Source organism: Girardinichthys multiradiatus, chromosome 11 (genome assembly GCF_021462225.1).
Source record: "Girardinichthys multiradiatus isolate DD_20200921_A chromosome 11, DD_fGirMul_XY1, whole genome shotgun sequence".
Classification (NCBI taxonomy): domain Eukaryota; kingdom Metazoa; phylum Chordata; class Actinopteri; order Cyprinodontiformes; family Goodeidae; genus Girardinichthys; species Girardinichthys multiradiatus.
Genome location: NC_061804.1, coordinates 27,859,140 through 27,877,705, shown reverse-complemented (window position 1 = coordinate 27,877,705; position 18,566 = coordinate 27,859,140). Strand labels below are relative to the sequence as shown.

The 18,566-nt window shown below is 40.0% G+C and overlaps 1 protein-coding gene across 2 annotated transcripts in view; it reads left to right on the top strand.

Annotated features, from left to right (window-relative positions):
- The window catches only part of abr (ABR activator of RhoGEF and GTPase), a 161,685-nt gene that overhangs the window by 97,757 nt on the left and 45,362 nt on the right, over positions 1-18,566 (top strand). For both annotated transcript variants that reach the window (XR_007040244.1, XM_047378805.1), the window contains exons 11-16: positions 1,150-1,269; positions 1,733-1,808; positions 1,934-2,038; positions 5,237-5,311; positions 11,257-11,354; positions 11,444-11,575. Coding sequence is in view for 1 of the 2 variants with exons in the window: in XM_047378805.1 (XP_047234761.1) it covers positions 1,150-1,269; positions 1,733-1,808; positions 1,934-2,038; positions 5,237-5,311; positions 11,257-11,354; positions 11,444-11,575 (606 nt within the window). In the remaining variant the exon portion in view is untranslated. The remainder of the gene's footprint in view (positions 1-1,149; positions 1,270-1,732; positions 1,809-1,933; positions 2,039-5,236; positions 5,312-11,256; positions 11,355-11,443; positions 11,576-18,566) is intronic.

Genomic DNA, 18,566 nt, shown 5'->3' with positions numbered 1-18,566 from the left:
TTGGCTCAGCAGGACCATTTTACGAACAGGCTTGCCTTTCCATCTAGTTTCAGAATTAATACAAAACTAAACACAGTGAACACAGGTTTGCACACATGAATTTGCCCATTAGTTTTAACTCTGATTCTCTGATTGCAGTAAAATATTGTTAAAATGCCACAAGATTGTTACCTCCAACAAATGTTTGTTGCAATCACTTTATTAAGTGAATGAATAGCTGTTGCCATTGGATATCAACCTTCTTTATATGTATTTTCAGAGTATGTCATATCATCCTTGAGCGGAGAAGCTATATGTGGAGATCCAATAATGTACAAAGCATCTCAGAGTATAAAAGATGTTACACTTCTGGAGGGCAAAGGAATGTTTGTTAGGCCTCTTCATGTATGCTCTAAGGTTCCTTAATGGTTCTCTGGGAAGCAGCATGGTTTTAAGGCCTTTCATGGAGATTTGTGACAGTGAGCTTCTTCAGCTTTATTGCTTAGCTTGAAGACAAAAAATAAAAGTGATACTGTAGATTATTTTCAGGCCCTGATCCAAACTCTCATTATGGTTTGAAAAACTTGACCCAAAGATGTACAATTTGACACATCACCTGGGAAGGCCTGTGATGGAAGTTTAATCGATAATGGCTAAGACATTGACTGTGTATGTGGTAACCAACATACGAAGCACCATCTTTCTCATTGCTTTTAAAGATGAACGTAGTTTATATAAAAACTGACATAGAGCACCACATAAATATCTTGATGAATTGTAATAGTGAACATGTGGAAGTCAACATATTCTACAAAAGAATCTGCAAGTGAAATGTTTTTTTCCCGTTCTTTTTATTCACCCCTATCTAAGGGCTCATGTTCCCAATTTATTTACATCTTTGTTCTTTCGTTATTTAAATATTGAAAAATCCACAACTTATTAGATTTATGATCAAATACATTAGAGTAAAAAGAAAATGGAGCTGAAGTTCTTCTGTCTAAGTCATGCTCAATCTAAAAACCTGTGATGTGATGAGAGTTTTGCCAAAGGTAGAAGTCCTTTCTTCTTCCTATACCAAACCTGTTTTCCAATCCAATCAAATCTGTTTCAGATACGAAACCACACACAGTCTTCTCTGGGTACTACCTATGTGTTTCTGTGTTTGTGCAGAAAGCTCCAAAGGGTCAGAGCCGTGTGGAGCGTCTCAGGAAGAAGATGAATGAGCAGGAGTCATGGCTACTCCTGCATTCACCCACAATCCCCTTCCGCATCCACAACAAACACGGAAAGGTATTTATTACGGAGAACCCTCAGCATCCTCTTCATGAGACTGTCCTACAACAACAGTGTGTTCAGTCAGAGGCTTCTTCAGATCTGCTGTAATACAGACCACTACAGGAGATCCTTCCTGCCCACAGCCATCAGCATCTACAAAATCTCTTTGTAGAAACCTGCATAATATGAGCTACAACAACATTTAATTTCCCTTTGGATGAATAAAGTATTTTTGAATGGAATTAAATGGCCAAATTGTTGACATCTGCAGTGCTCAAGTCCTACCACTAGAGGGAGCGGTAATCCTTTCTGACTCATTTGTGACCATTAGAGCTAGAATCCCTAAAAATACATTTTTCAAAACCCATTATTATTGTTTTTTCATAATTGTTTTTATTATTATTGGTGCTTTAAAAATATTCTGGTGAAAACAGCATGTTATTTATCGATTAAAAGCATTATGTCTCTGTGGTTGCAGAGCTATCTTTTTCTCCTCTCCTCTGATTATGAGAGGTCAGAGTGGAGAGAAAGCATCCAGAAGCTCCAGAAGAAAGGTAAGTCTGGCTTCAATTTAATACATTTATTAATAATGATAACATTTTCAAATAGCTTTTAAAGCTATAGCTTTTTAAAACTTTACTATGTCAACATTTACCCAGTTTGCTGTTTTTTCATGCAGATCTTCAGGCTTGTGTGTTAAGTTCAGTGGAGCTCCAGGTCCTGACCAGCTCCTGTTTCAAACTCCGAACTGTCCACAACATTCCCGTCACCAGTAACAAAGATGGTACGACACACTCACACAAAGGCTCTCTTTTATAAGCTTGTGTCCCATTCATCTTTCATCTATTTTCTGCTCTTAGTTTAAATTCACACAAAGCTGTTACTTTTTTCCTCTGCACAAAAAAAGCCAAAGAATGAAAGCAGGGGCCCGTTAGAAGATGAATCTGGGATACAATATGTTTCTCATCGAGCTCATAGCGGTCACTGCCACGCTGTGTGTTGGCGTTAAGCCCCCAGCTCCTTTGTTTATTTTTGCTTCAGTTCTCTGTGCTGCAGCTCCTCCCACAGACTGGGGGGTGACATTAAAGCCATCTGGCCGACCCGCTCTGATCCCCCTTAGATGCCAAGAGGTTCTCACATGCACTCTGAACGCACATGAAATCCTCATGGCTGGCAGATAGGTTTCAGTACATTCTTGGAGTTTTTACATTTGTCACGTTACAGCCACTAACTTTAATGTGTTTTATTGGACTTCTATATACCAGACCAGCATGAATTCAAGCATAACTGTATAAGCTTAAAGTATTGGCATAAACATTTCGCATGCATTTCACCTTGACCTTGGGTCAACTCTTTGTAGAACCAACCACCTTTTGCAGCAATTACAGCTACAGGTGTTTTGGTATCCCTTTACCAGCAGGAGTTATGAGCCAAACCCCCATTGGATTTTGATTGGGCCGTTCTAACAACACAGATGTGATTTGAGTAAGCTAATCCACTGTGGCTCTGGTTTGCATGTTTACCATCATTGTCCTGCTAAAAGGTGAACCTACCTCAGCCTCTAGTGTTTTGCAGCCTGTGTTTTCTTTTATGAATGCCCTGTTCTTAGCTCCAACAATCTTCTTTCATCATCTTTGACCGACTTTCTACAAAAAATAAACCCACCCTGGTTTACTGTAGGGATTGTGTGTTAAGGGTGATACGCAGTGTTAATGTTCCTGCACAAAAAATGTTTTGTTTGTGAACCAAAAGTTGCTGTTTTGGTTTCATCTGACCAGAGCAACATCCTCCATATTTTGTGTTGTCTCTACAGCTGTCATTCTACGGTTGCTTTCTTTGTGTTTTCATGAAGAACAGATTTGTGGGATGACTCGTAGTTCATCCACCCCTCCTCTCCTACCTGAGCTGTGGATCTCTGCAGCTCCCACAGAGTTAGCATGGACATCTTGCCTGCTTTATTGTTCAATACTCTAAATGTATCCTCTTCCTTCCACATCTGAATTATGCTCTACTTTATGTTGCTGCATCACTAAAGTCCCAATTAAAATACATCACAGCTTGTGGCTGTAATGTGACAAAATGTTAAAAAAGTTCAACAAATTTATATATCTATTAGCTCTGCATCCTGTCCATATGCATTACTGTAAAAAAAAGCTTGTCTTTTTTCTTGTCTATCGTTCCGAAAAACGAATCAACAGTTAATCAGTATAGTCGTGTAGTTTCTACTAAAGGTGTTTCCATTTTGAAAGTGCTTTTATGTGTGTGTGTTTGCAGTCTTTCTGGTTCTGTAATTTTCCCAGTTTGTTGATGCTCCTCTTTCCCTCTGAGATGTGGTCCCCTGTGTTTTTAAAGAAGGCTCAAATGTTGCGTTTACTGATTCCTTGTCAGAAAGCAAACATAAATGCACCCACCTGAGTGACATGGGATGTAAGGAGGAGCAGGTACTGGCTGGTAGAACAGCAGTTGCTCCAATGCTTTCAGCGGCATCTCTCTTGTTTTATATCACGCATTATTTACCTGCTATTATATTAAATCCATAAAGACCTCGGTTTCAGTGGAAAAGCAGCACATAGGCCACCCTGGAGCTGAACTTCATGAACCATCTCCCTTTGAAACTTCCCAGTTGCATATAGAAAGTACACACACACATATTTAACCCCCAACGCTGTCTGTTCTCCCCTCCGCCACCTACGCTGGACCTCACTATAGTCCTGTCGTAGTTTATTTACCAGGAAACAGCCGAGCTTCACAGGCTTCAACTAGAGCAAGATCGTATCGTCTTCACATGTCCAGTGGTGAGACGTTTAGAGGGGGTTCTGTCTGACATTCCACACAGCATTCAGCTCAGCTGGGTGACCTTGTGTGGTCTTATACCAGTATGAACACAAATAGTTTGGTATAAATGTTTGTTGTCACTCTGATCTTTAAATAGTGAAGACATTGTTTGCATTTTTTATGCCTTTGTATGCATATGCGATTGTCTCCAAGTTTTAAGTGGCAGCTTCAATGCTGAAAAATTGTTTTCCCACCCTTTTTCATTAGTTACATGAATGCCAAGAATTCCCACTGTTTTCAGGTTTTAAATGCATCGACCAAAAGTATGTAACAAAAGTATATATGCTTTTTATGGGGTCTTGTTCATGGAGCTGCAATGGCTATAAATAAAAGTATGTCTGGGGCCATTTCTAGGTTTATTTGGCCCTATCATCCTCTTGAAAGACGTCACACCCACTTCAGTTTTTGTGGCACAGGCCACTAGATTTTTATTTAAAATTTCCTGATTTTCACAAAGCGCTCACAATTGCCTACATTGTAACAATGTTTCCAGGGCCTCAAGAGAGAGTGTCTTTGGTGGCCAAAGCCCAGGGCTCCAGTTAAAATCCTAGTAGAGTTTAACAAATACCTTTTTTGTTTGTGATGGACAGAAAACACATTTTCTGGCATCTTTTCCCAACAACAAGATTGCTTATAGATTATTTCCCATAGTTGTTGTGGCAACTTGGTGACCTCAAAAGCCACCCTTTGCTGCACTTCCCTAACAGTGAGCCTTTGACACCTACACATTTGTTACCATTCAGCCACAGTAGATGCCTGATTCCTCCTCATCGTGTGTGGTGACGGGAGATATATGGGCCTTCATCAAGCCTAAAGGATAAAAGAAATGGGACTCTTGAGTGATTTTTACATTTATTTTGAAGAGATTGTTGGGGGAACCAATGATTGTGCCTCTGGTGATTTTGTTAATAACAATTATTACCTAACATGGGAATTTATTCCCCTACTGTCCCTAAATTGTTCAGTGAGAGTTAAGGTTGATGTAGTAAGGGCTGAGTTTATATTATCATTTTTAAACATCTTTACCGGAGTGTCCGGAGTGTCAATGTCTTTATGTAAAACAACGGCTTCTTCTAACTTTTCACTACAGTGTGCTGCACTAACATATGTGAAGTCTTGCCAACAGCTCTGTGTGCTTGTCTTCCAGATGAAGAGACCCCCGGCCTATATGGCTTCCTGCATGTGATTGTCCACTCTGCCAAAGGATTCAAGGAGTCAGCCAGTGAGTTGTCTGTTTAAAGTTATGTATTTTTGTTTAAACCATGCAGGCATACATTATGCATATATGTAACTACCTCTTTGAGTGCCTTGTTGCTGAAAAGCGCTATATAAATAAACTTGACTTGACTTGACTCTAAAACATAACGTCCAGTCAATCATTGCAGCCTGCATAGTATGATGCATGCCAAGATGATGGAGGGAAAGGTGCAAAGAGGAGTAACAATGAGAGCGTCTCTTTGAAACAGGCACATATGATAGAATACAAATTTAGCTTTCATGGTGGAACTGCAGCCAAACATGCTGAAATCTTTGTTCACTTTCTCTGATATAAACAACAGTTTCTTTGTGTATGCTTTGAGTGTAGACAGCACTAACTGTTGGTTCATTATCGGCAGAGAGTGGGTGTCGTGTTGAAAACCGCTGAAGTTGTTTCAGACATGTCAGCGGTGGACACCTGGTGCTCCAGGCCATTTGGTTACGTTTGTTGCACAAATACCAGATCAAATATCAGAGGGCTGAAACAGAGAGTTAGAGATTGGACTTTAGGTTTTTTTTTTGTGTGTGTTTTTTCCAGTTACCATGACAGTCCTGCTTCTTTATATGAAAGCTGGCCAACTAGAATGTACCAGTTAATGGATTGGAAAGCTTTCTCCCTCTGTCTGCTCTAAAAGACTGTTTGATCCTCGATGGAGTGGAGTGAGCCGACGGGTTTAAAATCAGTGAATGTGTGCGTGAAGTGATGTTGGGAGGGGTTTGCTGATACAGTTTGAGGGTAGTGTCCAGTGAAGCATGCAGATTCTAGGTGGGGCATGGCAACCATGGTGATGGTGAGGGGTAGATTGCGTGTCAGTGTTGTTTGAGGTCACTCCGATGGTCGTATCACATCTTCTGTTTTAGAAAATGATAGTCAATAATCTCACCGGAAAATGCGGAACGAACTAAAGGAAATTGCATTACAAGTAGAACGGAATGTCAGATATAATGCAGAACTGAGGAAATGAAATGGCAATCATATTTGTAATGAGGAAACAGGAGAGACGTATATAAACTCAGATATAGGCAGTTGAAATCAATAAAATAATAAAGGAAATGTGGACATAATTAGAACATAAGTATTGAGGAAGTATTGAGGCATAAGTTCCAGGCTAAAAAGTTACATTTTTGATTTGCTTTTAGAAATATTACCACTCTCAGCTGACTTTAGATCATCAGTAATGCTGGTCCACACATCAACTCAGCTCCATAATAAGAAAATGATGTCACAAATTAACAGAAAACTTTAGTGATCTGGAGGGTTTATTGGGTAAAGGTAAATTAGATGAATGAGTTGAAGTAAGATTTTTAATTGTTTTAAAAATTGGATGGGTGTGAATGAATTATTGGAAATATACCATCATTTTTACATGCTTTCTCTTCAATTTTACTTAGTATGTAGCTCACAATAGTTAATTTTATTGCCATGAAGAAACATCAAAAGAAAGAAAAAGGCTAGCACAAGGCAGACAAAGGTTGCAGACATTAAAGCTGAAAAATTGAGAAATGAGACTTAACAAATGTGCCTTATGGAGATTAAAAAAGTACTCAGTGGCCATCCATCCATCCATCCATCCATCCATCCATCCATCCTTCCATCCAGACAGCTTGTGTCAAAACTTTCAATTCAAAACACTGATATTATGCCATTATTCAAAATACCCAAACATCCTCTGCAGTCAAAAGCTCGCTCCTTCGTTTGGCTTAGACACAGAGAGACAAGAATGCTGCTACAGCTAATTATAAGTAAACAAACTAATTACCTGATTATCTGTAGTTGCCTCAGGGGTATTGGTTTGTTCAAATTCCTCTGCTTTAGTTTGTTCCTCAACTTAAATCCAACATTAAAGTTGCTTCATATTCTTGAGGCAAAAGGTGTTTTTGTTTGGGGTTTTTTAGGGTGAGGAGCGGTCCATTGTCTATACCTGTGAATACTTTTTTGGAGCTCACCCACATTTCCTGCATAGAGGATCTTTGTAGAAGAACATTTTCCCATGAAGTCTTCTGCGACTAAATATGTACAATACTGTTGAAATGTTCATCACCTGATTCTGATAAGCTATGAAAGGTAAAGCTATGTCACCTGAGTTAAAGCTTTGTGTTTTATCAAAGATTTCTGAAGCACAGCTCCAGAAATCTTTTTTTTTTTTACATAAAGCATAATTTCTGTTGATACATAGTGTAATCACAGTCCTTTCAAAATGTAAATGTGTGACAAATTTAAGGATAATACCATGGTTTTCCATTGTTTTTAAACTTAAAACTCATCAGTATGGTACAGAAGATGTTATTGGGGGCTGTTATTTGTGACAAAACAATCTCTGCTCAGTGGGAAAGGGGCTTTAAATTCAGCCCAAGGCAGAAGTTAGTCTAACTGGTTCACAGCAGCAGTAACTGGGAGTTGAGCATGTCACAAAAACTGCTTGTTAAAAAAAGTCTAACCTAGTACAAAAGAAGGTGGAAAACATATCACGCTACTTTATTTTGAGTTTTTATTTTCGGCTGTCAGAGTGACAGCAGCTGCAGCCTGTACTGTGTAAGAACAGAGCGAACAGATCCAGATAAGAACATGTAGGCCAAACAGTAAGAAACGTACACAAACATCCTCACCATCATCCGAACAGAATATCTGCTTTAAGGCAACAGAAACATAATACGTACTTTTATATACATGTTTCAGTACCACCAATTCTTTCTCCAGTCCAGAATTGGCTGCTTGTTTTCCCATTAATGTTTGCCCAGGTTTTAATAATTTTCCCTCTCTGGATTGAATGAAACAGTTCTTCCTGTTCTCTGCTCATTTGATTTGTTCCCCAAAACAAATATTTTCTCCTGAAGCCTTAAAGGGAAACCTACAAACAGCCATACTTGTGGCTCTGACTGCAGAGCACTGATTAGTTTAACTGATTAGCACTTGCCTCTAAATTCTGTGGACCCGCAGTTTGACCCGACATTCAGCATAGCCTTGGGCACAGCCTCCTGTATGTGAACACACACAGACACACACCATGGCTGTGCTCCTTGGCTAATTAAGATGAAACAGGATGGTATCCATTACCCGTTATTTAGAGGTCGAGACCCAGTGCAGACCAATTTATCCCCCACCGGGTAAGCCTGATGGTGACCTGCCAGGAAAATGAAAACTCATGGAATTCTGTCCTGTTTTTCAAAACCCCCTGGATGCAGTGCAGAGAAGCTAAAACAGCATCTCTAAATAGACTTTCTGTGGCCTTGTTTTAGTTTTTGGGTCTGGGTCCATAAACTTTGTTGTTTTTACCAATATAAATCTGAAAATGTGGTGTGCGTTTGAATTCGAGACTCCTTCATAAAAGTCCACCTGTGTATTATGTAATCTCCGTATAAGTCCAGCTGTTCTACGAAGGCCTCAGAGGATGTTGAAGAACATTAGGGAACAAACAGCACCATGAAAACCAAAGAACACAGCAGACAGGTCAGGGGAAGCTGTGGAGAAGTCTGAAAATGGAGTTTGGGACCACTGGAAATGGACCAGAGTTGACCGTCCATCTCAAGTGACAGGCTGGGCAAGGGGAGCATTATTCAGAGAAGTAGCCAAGGCCCCATGGTAACTCTGGAGGAGCTGCGGGGGCCCACAGCTCAGATGGGAGAATCTGAAATGAGTCCTGTTTGCAGTTTTCCAGAATCCATGTAAGGGACACAATAAACATGTAGAAAACGGGGTTCAGATCAGTTGAGACCAAAATTTAACTTTTTGACCTACACCAAAAAGCTTTTAATGGTAAAACTAAACAAACATTGCCCTCACAACACATGGAAAAACATGGTGGTGGCAGCATTATGCTGTGGGCATGCTTCTGTTTAGCATTGGGAGGGAAACTGGCTAGAAGGATAGAGTAAATATGAGGCAATTGCAGAAGAAAACCTGTTAGAGACTGCCTAAGACGGGGGACAGATGTGCACAATATACTGTACAGCCAGAGCTTCATTTGACTTGGATCAAAGCATATTCATGTTAGAATGACCTAGTCAAAGTCTGGACTTAAATCAAATTGAGAATCAGTCTCATAGCTTAAACATTTTCAAACAAATGTTCAAAACTGGTAGAGATATACCCCAAACTACTTGGAACTGTATTTGTAGTAAAAGGTGGTTCTAAACTGTTGAGTCACCACACTTCAACATTTTTTAAGGAACTTTACAAACAACGTATCATTCATCTTCTACTTCACAATTTCTTGCTCATTTGTGTTGGTCTATCACACACACCCCCCACAAAGTATGAAAAGGTTCACATGGTTAAACACTTTTGGAAGGGACTGTAAAATAAATAAATGTGTAAGCAGTTGTTCATCCTCTGCTTTTACTGTGTGAACTTAAACTTTTTCATAGTGGATGTCAAGACATACAGTATGTAGCTGCCTAATCAGTTATTCTTCAGTATGTAGGGGAAGTGTACAATAATTGCTTCATTTCCTAAACATTCCCCATATGGTCACATTGAATTCCCCTCCGCTGAACTCCTCTCATACCACTGCCACTAATCTCTTCCTCACTGGGAGTAATTATGCCCGAACCTTTCAGGATGCTGAGAAAATAAACAAAGATGGAGTCAAACCAGATGGAATAAGACTCCATGTTCATCTATGCATTCCTGATAGTTGTGTGAATGCATGTGTGAATACTTGCTCCAGTCAATCAAAGCCCACCCAGCTCAGGTGTAGGTTGGACTTTTTTTCTCATCATGATGACTGCTTTCAGTACAATGTTTTTTGTCTTTGAGTAAATATTTGAAGGTGAGGTTCAGGCTCCCCTTCATCACCTCCTGCCACATCTTCCCTCACACCTATCACTGTGACCATCCCGGGGAGAGGTCAGAACACACACCCATCCATCATGCTGTCAGATGGAGGTAACCCCAGGGGACGAGGTCCAGGCTGCAGGACGTTCTGAAGACACATAACAAGCAGCCGGTCGCTCAGTCTGCAAGAGTAGCATTAAAGGAAACACATTAACAGACTTGATTGGTCTATGTGAGGGGTGAGCGTGTGCTGGTCCCAGTGGAGAGATGGCTGTGGAATGAGGTTGTTGAGTGGAGGAGAGCTGGTGAGGCTGGCTGTGTACACAGACAGAAGATACGAGTCCGTCAGCTGAGAAATCATGACACATTAACAAGCTGAAATCCTTTTTCACTTCAAACTGCTAATTTTGCTGTCAGTGAAAATGAATTTTTGTATTTAAAACAATACTATGAGTTGCTGCATTTCGCTCTGGTTATTGACAGCTTTTCAAAGGAGATTGTTCTAGTTATTGCTTCCTGATTCACCTGTTAGAGCTTTAAACTTTTCACTGATTCAAGACATTTAAACACATTATTAAAATATAATATTACACTATTTGTCCTTTTTAACAATATGATTTCCAATGTCTGTGATGTTTTACAGCAGTTAGATAATTGAATGAATACAAAGAAGAATAAAGCTACATTTTATGGAAAAGTAAGGCATTTGATTTAAGGATATTCCTGGATCTGGATAACTATGGGCAAAGAAAATAGAAGATAGAAAAACAATTGTATTTCCTGACTTTATTCCTATTATTTAAAAGTTGTATCAGTCCCCCTAATCCATCCATCCATCCATCCAGATTCACACTTCCATTCATTCCTACCTTTTTTGCTCCTTCCTTTTTGTCTTTGTCGTTGCAGCTTCTATATTTAAAGTCTAATCTCTGAAAAAATGTCATAAATTTAAAGTGAACTGTTGTATTTGTTCTTTAAAAATGAATTAAGAAAAGGATTTAGGATTTTGACATGCGAAATGTTTAGGAACTCTGTTACAATTAGGTATATTTTACTTGAAACTTGAAGCAGTGCATAAAATGTTTAGATTGTATGTTTATCTGGTAAACCCGTGTTCCTCCTGTGTTTTCTATTAGATTTATATTGCACCCTTGAAGTGGACTCATTTGGTTACTTTGTGAGCAAGGCCAAGACCCGGGTCTTCAGAGACACCACCGAGCCTCAGTGGAACGAAGTCAGTCACCGACACATCTTTCACAGTGCATTGTTTTTTGTTCAGTCAGCTGTTTTAGTCTCATTCTCTTCATCTGTGTTGTTTTACAGGAGTTTGAGATCGAGCTGGAGGGCTCCCAGTACCTGCGGATCCTGTGCTACGAGAAGTGTTACGATAAAAGCATGCTCAACAAGGACGACAACGAGATCGTGGACAAGATCATGGGCAAGGGGCAGGTCCAGGTAAGAGGACATCTGCAGGCTGGTTGCAGAACAAAAATACAGCATGTTTGAGGCCCAATTTTTCTCCATGTGACTCATTTTAATGAGCTGTCTAGTCTTTCTGTGCAATAAAGTGGTTTTGTAGTGGTGGCATATTATGAAAGTGGTTAGATTAATAGTCTGAGAGTATATTTAAAGCGGGTTTCCACAGTTTTGTTATGAGAAATGTCTCTTGAAGTTTCATTTTAAAGTACAATGCGCCCACACTGTGGAATGGGCGGTTTCAGTTTCTGCTTTTCATCCATGTTGAGTTGACAGAATAGTCCAATAAGGTATCATGTTTCCATTTTTTCCACGAACCCTTGGGAATTCCAGCTTGGTCAAATAAAGAATGATTCCTTCTGTAGTTTTCTTGCAATTCAGTCAAACGTTTACACTGAGTTCAATCATGTGCATGAGTTTGGGTTGGCTCTGACGCCTTGCAACACTCGCATCATTGAGCGATGTCCCTGTGCTTTCTCTAAAGTGGCACAGAAGTGAACGTATAGCTGCCTATTTATAACCTTTCCTCTTGTACTCTTCACACTTCAAATAACATATCTGTCGCTCTTAAACCTTTTCGTGAGGATTTGTTTATGACATGCAGAGTCGACAGGTAAAAGGAGAATCCTTGACTAGTTTTTCCTTTCAAGTGTTGTGCCTCAGAAATCAAACAAAGTGGGGCAAACATGGATTGAATGTGAACATGAATCTTTTCAAAAATATCTTGTTTTGTTGTTTCCCCTCAGATAAAAGATCCTGCTCTAAATCTTTTCAAAAGCTTTGGATGGAAAATTTTGAATCCACATGTCGTTGTCATTGCTTTATCAGTTACTACAGCTTTCAATGCCTTTCCCATTCAGTGTAATGATTTATGTCCCACAGTTGTACCTTCAATTCCCTCTGGAAATCAAATGGTGGCGCATCCACTTAGCTCTCCTCAGTATGACAGTTAGGAGTCCATGTTTACCTAACTCTGCTGAAGAAAACCGTCTCCACAGCATAGTGCTGCCACCGCCATGCTTCATCATTAGGGATGGGCAATATGTACTCAATAGCTTGTCATATTTTATTGTATTAATTGCATTCATTTTAAAGTGATCATGACGTGATGATAACAATCATTTAAAATTCCATCAGTCTTTTTGGGTAATACATCTGTCACTGCATACACACAATCTGCATTCAATCATAAAGTTTCATAAAATTCAAGACTTGTGTGTTTCTGTCAACAATGACTATTTTGTTCTCCAGAGTCAAACCAAATGGAGGTGAATACACTTTTCAGATTTTTTCAAAAATCTTAAATATCTTGTGTCCTTAAATCATTATTAAATTACAATATAATAAATTAATCTTTAAGCATAAAAATGTGAAAAAGTTCAAGGGATAGGAATACCTTCAAAGCATGGTGTATAAGTAAACTGTCAGAGTTACACAGATCAGTAGTGAAAAAATTAATTTTCTTTTTTGGATAAATGCAACAATCTCGCCTTCATATTGCGCATGTTAGAGGAGTTCATCTTTGATTTATTGTTGCACCATATATGACACCCTTAATGATATGACTTCCAATCTGTGAGCCAAATACTGCTGCTGCTGGGAATTTCCGCTTCCAGCCAGCACCAGCCAAGAAAAAATAAAAATAAACCGGCCACATGTTTGCTGGCTCTCTGTTATTGAAGGGGATCGGAGAATGGCATGTACTTTGTGAAACTCTCAGGGGGAAGAAGTAGTTTATCGCAGCCTCTGATTGCCCGGGAAAGATCTACTGCACAGCAGCGACTTTGATTGTGGACGTTACCATGAAAATGATTGAAATTGTTAGTGTATTGAAAGATAAAATTCTTAACCTGTTTAGTTTATTTGAAACCAGGCCATGGTAACTCAAAGTTCGGATATGGAATGGCTTCATCATATGTTGGAGTTACGCTTGTAAAGAAATGTAGGTGCAGAGCAGACTCCATACCTAAAGAGGCTCACAACAGGACCTGAACTTGTTTGGCAGAATTTAAAGGGAGCCTTCAGTGTTTAGCTTTTTCCCTCCAGAGACCATCTGATTTATTTAACAAGCTTTGCAGAAAACTGGCTGACTGTACATGGCCATTGTGGTCTGTAAGTTTTCTTATTTTCTACCCACTGATGAGAAAGTTGTTCACTTCTGTCATCTGATGATCCTTTAGTATTGGCCTTAGATCATTTGTTTTAATTGTGACATCTCACATTTGTAGGTTTCTTTCTTTTATTTAAAGTATATGCTTGATACTGTGCATACAGAGTATCATCCTGAAGACAAACGTCCCACAGCGAAACATGGTGGTGGCAGCATCCTGGTATGGGAGATGCTTTTCTTTATCAGAGAGGGTAACTCGTCGAAGTTGGAATATGGTTAGAGATAAAAACAAGACGAGTTCTGGAAGAAGCCTGGTAGAGGCAACTAAAGACTGAGACAGAGTCTCACCTTAAAGCCCAATTAAAGCCCTAAATATAGAGCAGAGCTACAATGGAATGGCTTAGATCTAAACATGTTCATGTGTCAAAATCTAGACCCAAATAGTACTGTAAATCTGTGGGGAGTCTTTAAATCTTGCTCTTCACAGGGATCAAACTGTCAGACCCATAGAGTAGGAAAAAGATGTTTTCTTTTTTCACATTACTGTAGCCTTATGGGAGATCCAGGTGGTAAACTTTCCATGATCTTGACCTCTGCAGCGACTTTGATTGTGGACGTTACCATGAAAATGAGGGTGTCCGCTCACCTATGTGGCTGAAGTGAAATCCTAAGAATTTGACATTGCCAGCATTTATTTCCAACCCTGAAGCTGCTTGACATCTTCAAACCAAACCAAATAACCTCAGATCTTTGGGGTCATGTTGCTTATCCTCCATCACATGGCAACAAAGTCAGGGTTACACTCTTACACTCCTCTGGTCTTTCAAGAATGGATTCACAAATGTTCTGGAGGAAGCAGCTTGGAAAAGCTTTGCTTTCCAGTCTGACTCTAAATATGTCTCAGATATTTTTGCTATACCTCTATTCATTGGCTAAAACAAATATTGTAAGTCCATGGTGAGGAACTTAATTGAGCTTTTAATATGTTTGACAATATTAAATTTAATCCCTAAATGTTTTTATTTTCTCAACAAGCTCTGCTTTTATGAAGTGTCTAAATTCTGATTAAAACAGGAAACAAAGTCCAGAACCTGAGAGTGCAAACACTCTTCCTTTCTCTAACTCAGTGCTGTCTCTAACAGCACTATGCAAGCCCTCCCTGGTGACCTCTTTGTGTCGACTGTAGCCTACAATACTTGTCTTCAGAGAGCTGGTTATGAAACTGTTAACGGTTAACAATCAACGCGCTTTGCGCAGTAGAAATGCATCATATCACACAGCTTCATAAGTGCTTTGACCCGGTATACCCACCCCTCCTTCTCCCCATTCCAGCATCTCAGGTCTGTTTGGGGTTTCTTTTTTTGTAAAATCATTGTTGAATATGTGTCTTTTATACACCCTAGAACTCACAGTCTTTAAGTGTCTGTTGGCTGTTTGAGAATGTTGATCCCTCTGAAGTTGACAGCATTGTTAAGGCTCTATTTGGACACATTTTCTTTGCCCTTTTTCAGAGCAAAGAATTTCAGTGACTGGCAAAATTTATTAATGTTTTCTAATCATCAGGAAGTCAGCTTCAAAGAAGAGGCAAGGGCTTTTTCAGGACAATCCTCATAATGCAGAAATAATAATAAACTAGAAAGCTGCAAGCAACTCTGAAGGCCCTCGCACCTCAGTGCAACTCGGCCTGTGCAGCGACCGCGGGAGCCTGGCATCGCCAGCTGCACGCCACCAACGAGGCCGCATTCAATTCCAAATGTCGCCTCTAGGTGGCACTGTGAGCGTCATGTCATGATCTTCACTCATGCAGAATTCTGCTCTGACGAGAAGTATTAAAAATTTGAGGGAAATCCGACCTTCCAGATGGAAGCAGCACTCGCTTGTTTATTAGTGGGTGGGGCTGAAATTATGTCATAAACTGACTGTGGCAACATGTTCAGCATTGATCTCTGATGATGTATACTACATTTGAAGTGAACTGACATAATCAGTTTGGAGTAAATAGGACATTCCTAATGGAAGCTGCACTCATTTGTTTCTTAGTGGGCGGGGCTAAAGTAATGTCATCTATTGACTGTGTCAACATGTCCATCATTAAGTCATGATCATGTATACTACATTTCAAGTGGATCCGATGATGTATGAGGGAGATATAGCCATTGAAGTGGGGGCGCTATTGATCCAAATTTCAATGTAATCCAATAGAGGTGTTTCGGGGCTGACAGATATCAACCATATTTATTTTGGAGGGAATCGGACCATGCATGTGTAATTTAGAGCCAAACCTATGGCCCTGGCGTGACATCAGAATTCGCCACGCCGTCATAGCCACACCCTCCAGCTAAAGCAGTCAGTACTGGTGGCTGTCTTAGACCATCATGTTATCTGTTACTTGGGACAGTTTCACATTGATTAGGTGAAGAACATCAAAAATTGACTCTCTAAAGGAAAACATGACACTTCCTGTTCTGAGGGGGCAGGGCTTTGATGATGTCAGCATCTGATCAGTGAATATGGTTCAGGCCAGAGGCCAATCAATTTTAGAAGGTTTCAGGTCTCTGTGACTTTCCTTGTAGGAGCTATATCATTTTAGTGTTTTATGGCGAGAAGTCATATTTTGAGGCGTGGACACGCCCACAAGCTTTGATGTATCAAAAAGCTTTTGATAACTTTTGATCCCCGATCCCTTAAGATTATACTGAGTGATTTTCAAGTCTCTAAGTCAAAAGCTGTAGGAGGAGTTCGCTCAGATATCTGGGCTAGAAAGGGCAAATCCGGGGTCAAAATGGCAACTTCAATCCAAAATGGCCGACTTCCTTTTGGGTTTGGACCAATGCTCCAAGAGACTTTTGTCGGTCCTGAGAAGTTACATATGTGTACTAAATTTCAGCTTCTTCGGTCAAAGCATGGCTTGGGGCTGATTTTTAAAAATTTTCTAGGGGGCGCTGTGGACGAATTAGGCCACGCCCACCAAATATGTCATCAGATCTCTGTTGGGGACTGGACAAGAATCAATCACATTGAATTTGGTGCAGATCAGATGATGTATGCGGAAATTTAAGCCAAACGTATGGCCATGGTATGATGTCACACTTTGCCGCACCACCATGGCCACGCCCTTTTATGAAAAGTCACTGTGCTTCAAATGAAGTTAGACCCACTTGTTATCTGTCTTCTGACACACTTTCAAGTTGATTGGGTCAAGAGGGTCAGAGAGGCACCTTTCCAAGTGAAAAAAGGGACTTCCTGTTCTCAGGGGGGCGTGGCTTTGATGATGTCATCATTTGACCAGATAGGATTGTTGCTAACCTGAGAGGGATCAATAATACCAGGTTTGGTGTATTTCAGCCAATTTATGTGAAAGTTATTGCTGTTCGAAATTCGCGGCGAGAAGGCTAACTTTGAGGCCTGGTCCCGCCCCTTCAACATTCTCAAAAACTCACAATTTTGATAACTTTTAATCCCCAATGCCTTAACTACATACTGACGAAATATGAAGCCGGTAGCTCAAAATCCCCAGGAGGATTTTGTTAAAGTTCGACATGTATGAAAAGTGAAAAACGTCCAAAAATGACCCTTTGACCCAAAATGCCCAACTTCCTGTTGGTTTTATGGCATACCCCCCAAGAGCATACCTGTCAAGTTTTGGATTTGAAAATAAGGGAAATTTTCTGGGGCCCGCAGCGAGCCATCCCACGACCCCGACCAAGCTCCAGTATCCCTTGCATTTTAGCACAGGTGTACAAGATATCTAAAATAACCACTTGTCAACCACTAACAGACTACAATAAGCCTACCTTTGTTGACACTGAAATGCTGTGGACGTTCCTATGTTATAACAGAGTCTAAATGAAACACAAAAGGGGATTCAAGCACATTTATTTATTTCACACATTTTCAGTTTATATATACATTGCTTGTCTTTAGGTTAAACATTTACATTTTATTTTCATTACACAATTTATTTTAATTTCTCATTTTCACTCAGGTGGCTCTATGGAATTCAACTAAAAACATATTATACAGATTTGTTGCAGACCTTGCATCCTTTAAGACTCGTTTTGATGGAGTGTATTTGTGGCCTGGGCCAGAGTGGTTGATTTTGCATGACGGTAAAGCACAAACAGTGCTGTTGTCTAATGACATCCTATTCTCTGTAACAATCTTTCTTACCATACTGAACACTCTTTCAGAACTGGCATTGCTGTGGGGAATGCATAGTAAAGCCTTCATTAATCTTGGCAGCTCACTGAATCTCACATCCTTCCCTACCAGTCCCCAGAATCTGTCAGTTTTGTCTTCTTGTGGGAGATGCTTGCTATCTGTCACCTGGTAGTCAATGAGTTCCTCTCTCAGCCTATCCTCACTCAAGATCAACTGAGGGACCCTAGCCTTGCCTGTGTAAAATAAAACAAGTGTTTGACTGAACATTGCAGATCTAAACCATGCAATATTCATTTATTCATTCTATCAATGAGGAACTGACTCTAACATCTACCTGTCCCTGGAGTAATGTCAAGGCGAGCAGCAGGGTCCAGCACTTTCATGTCCTTCAGGAGTGGATGGTCAAGAGGAAAGGAGGAGAACATCTTCTGAAGCACTGCTTCATAGAATCTTCTCACAGATCCACAACAGCATAAGAGTAAAACAAAAAACACTACAGCCTATAATCTCATACTGTGAAAAGATGATATAATTATATAACTGCTGGGTAATATACTTACTGAAAGATTTTCTTCTCCGCTGACACAGGGAGCTCTTTCCTTGCCATGAATGCCTTTGTTTCTGCTCCTATAAAGAGCTCTTCATCAGCCAACTGATGTCCTTCTCCATACTCCACCTCCTTGAGTGGTACACCCACGA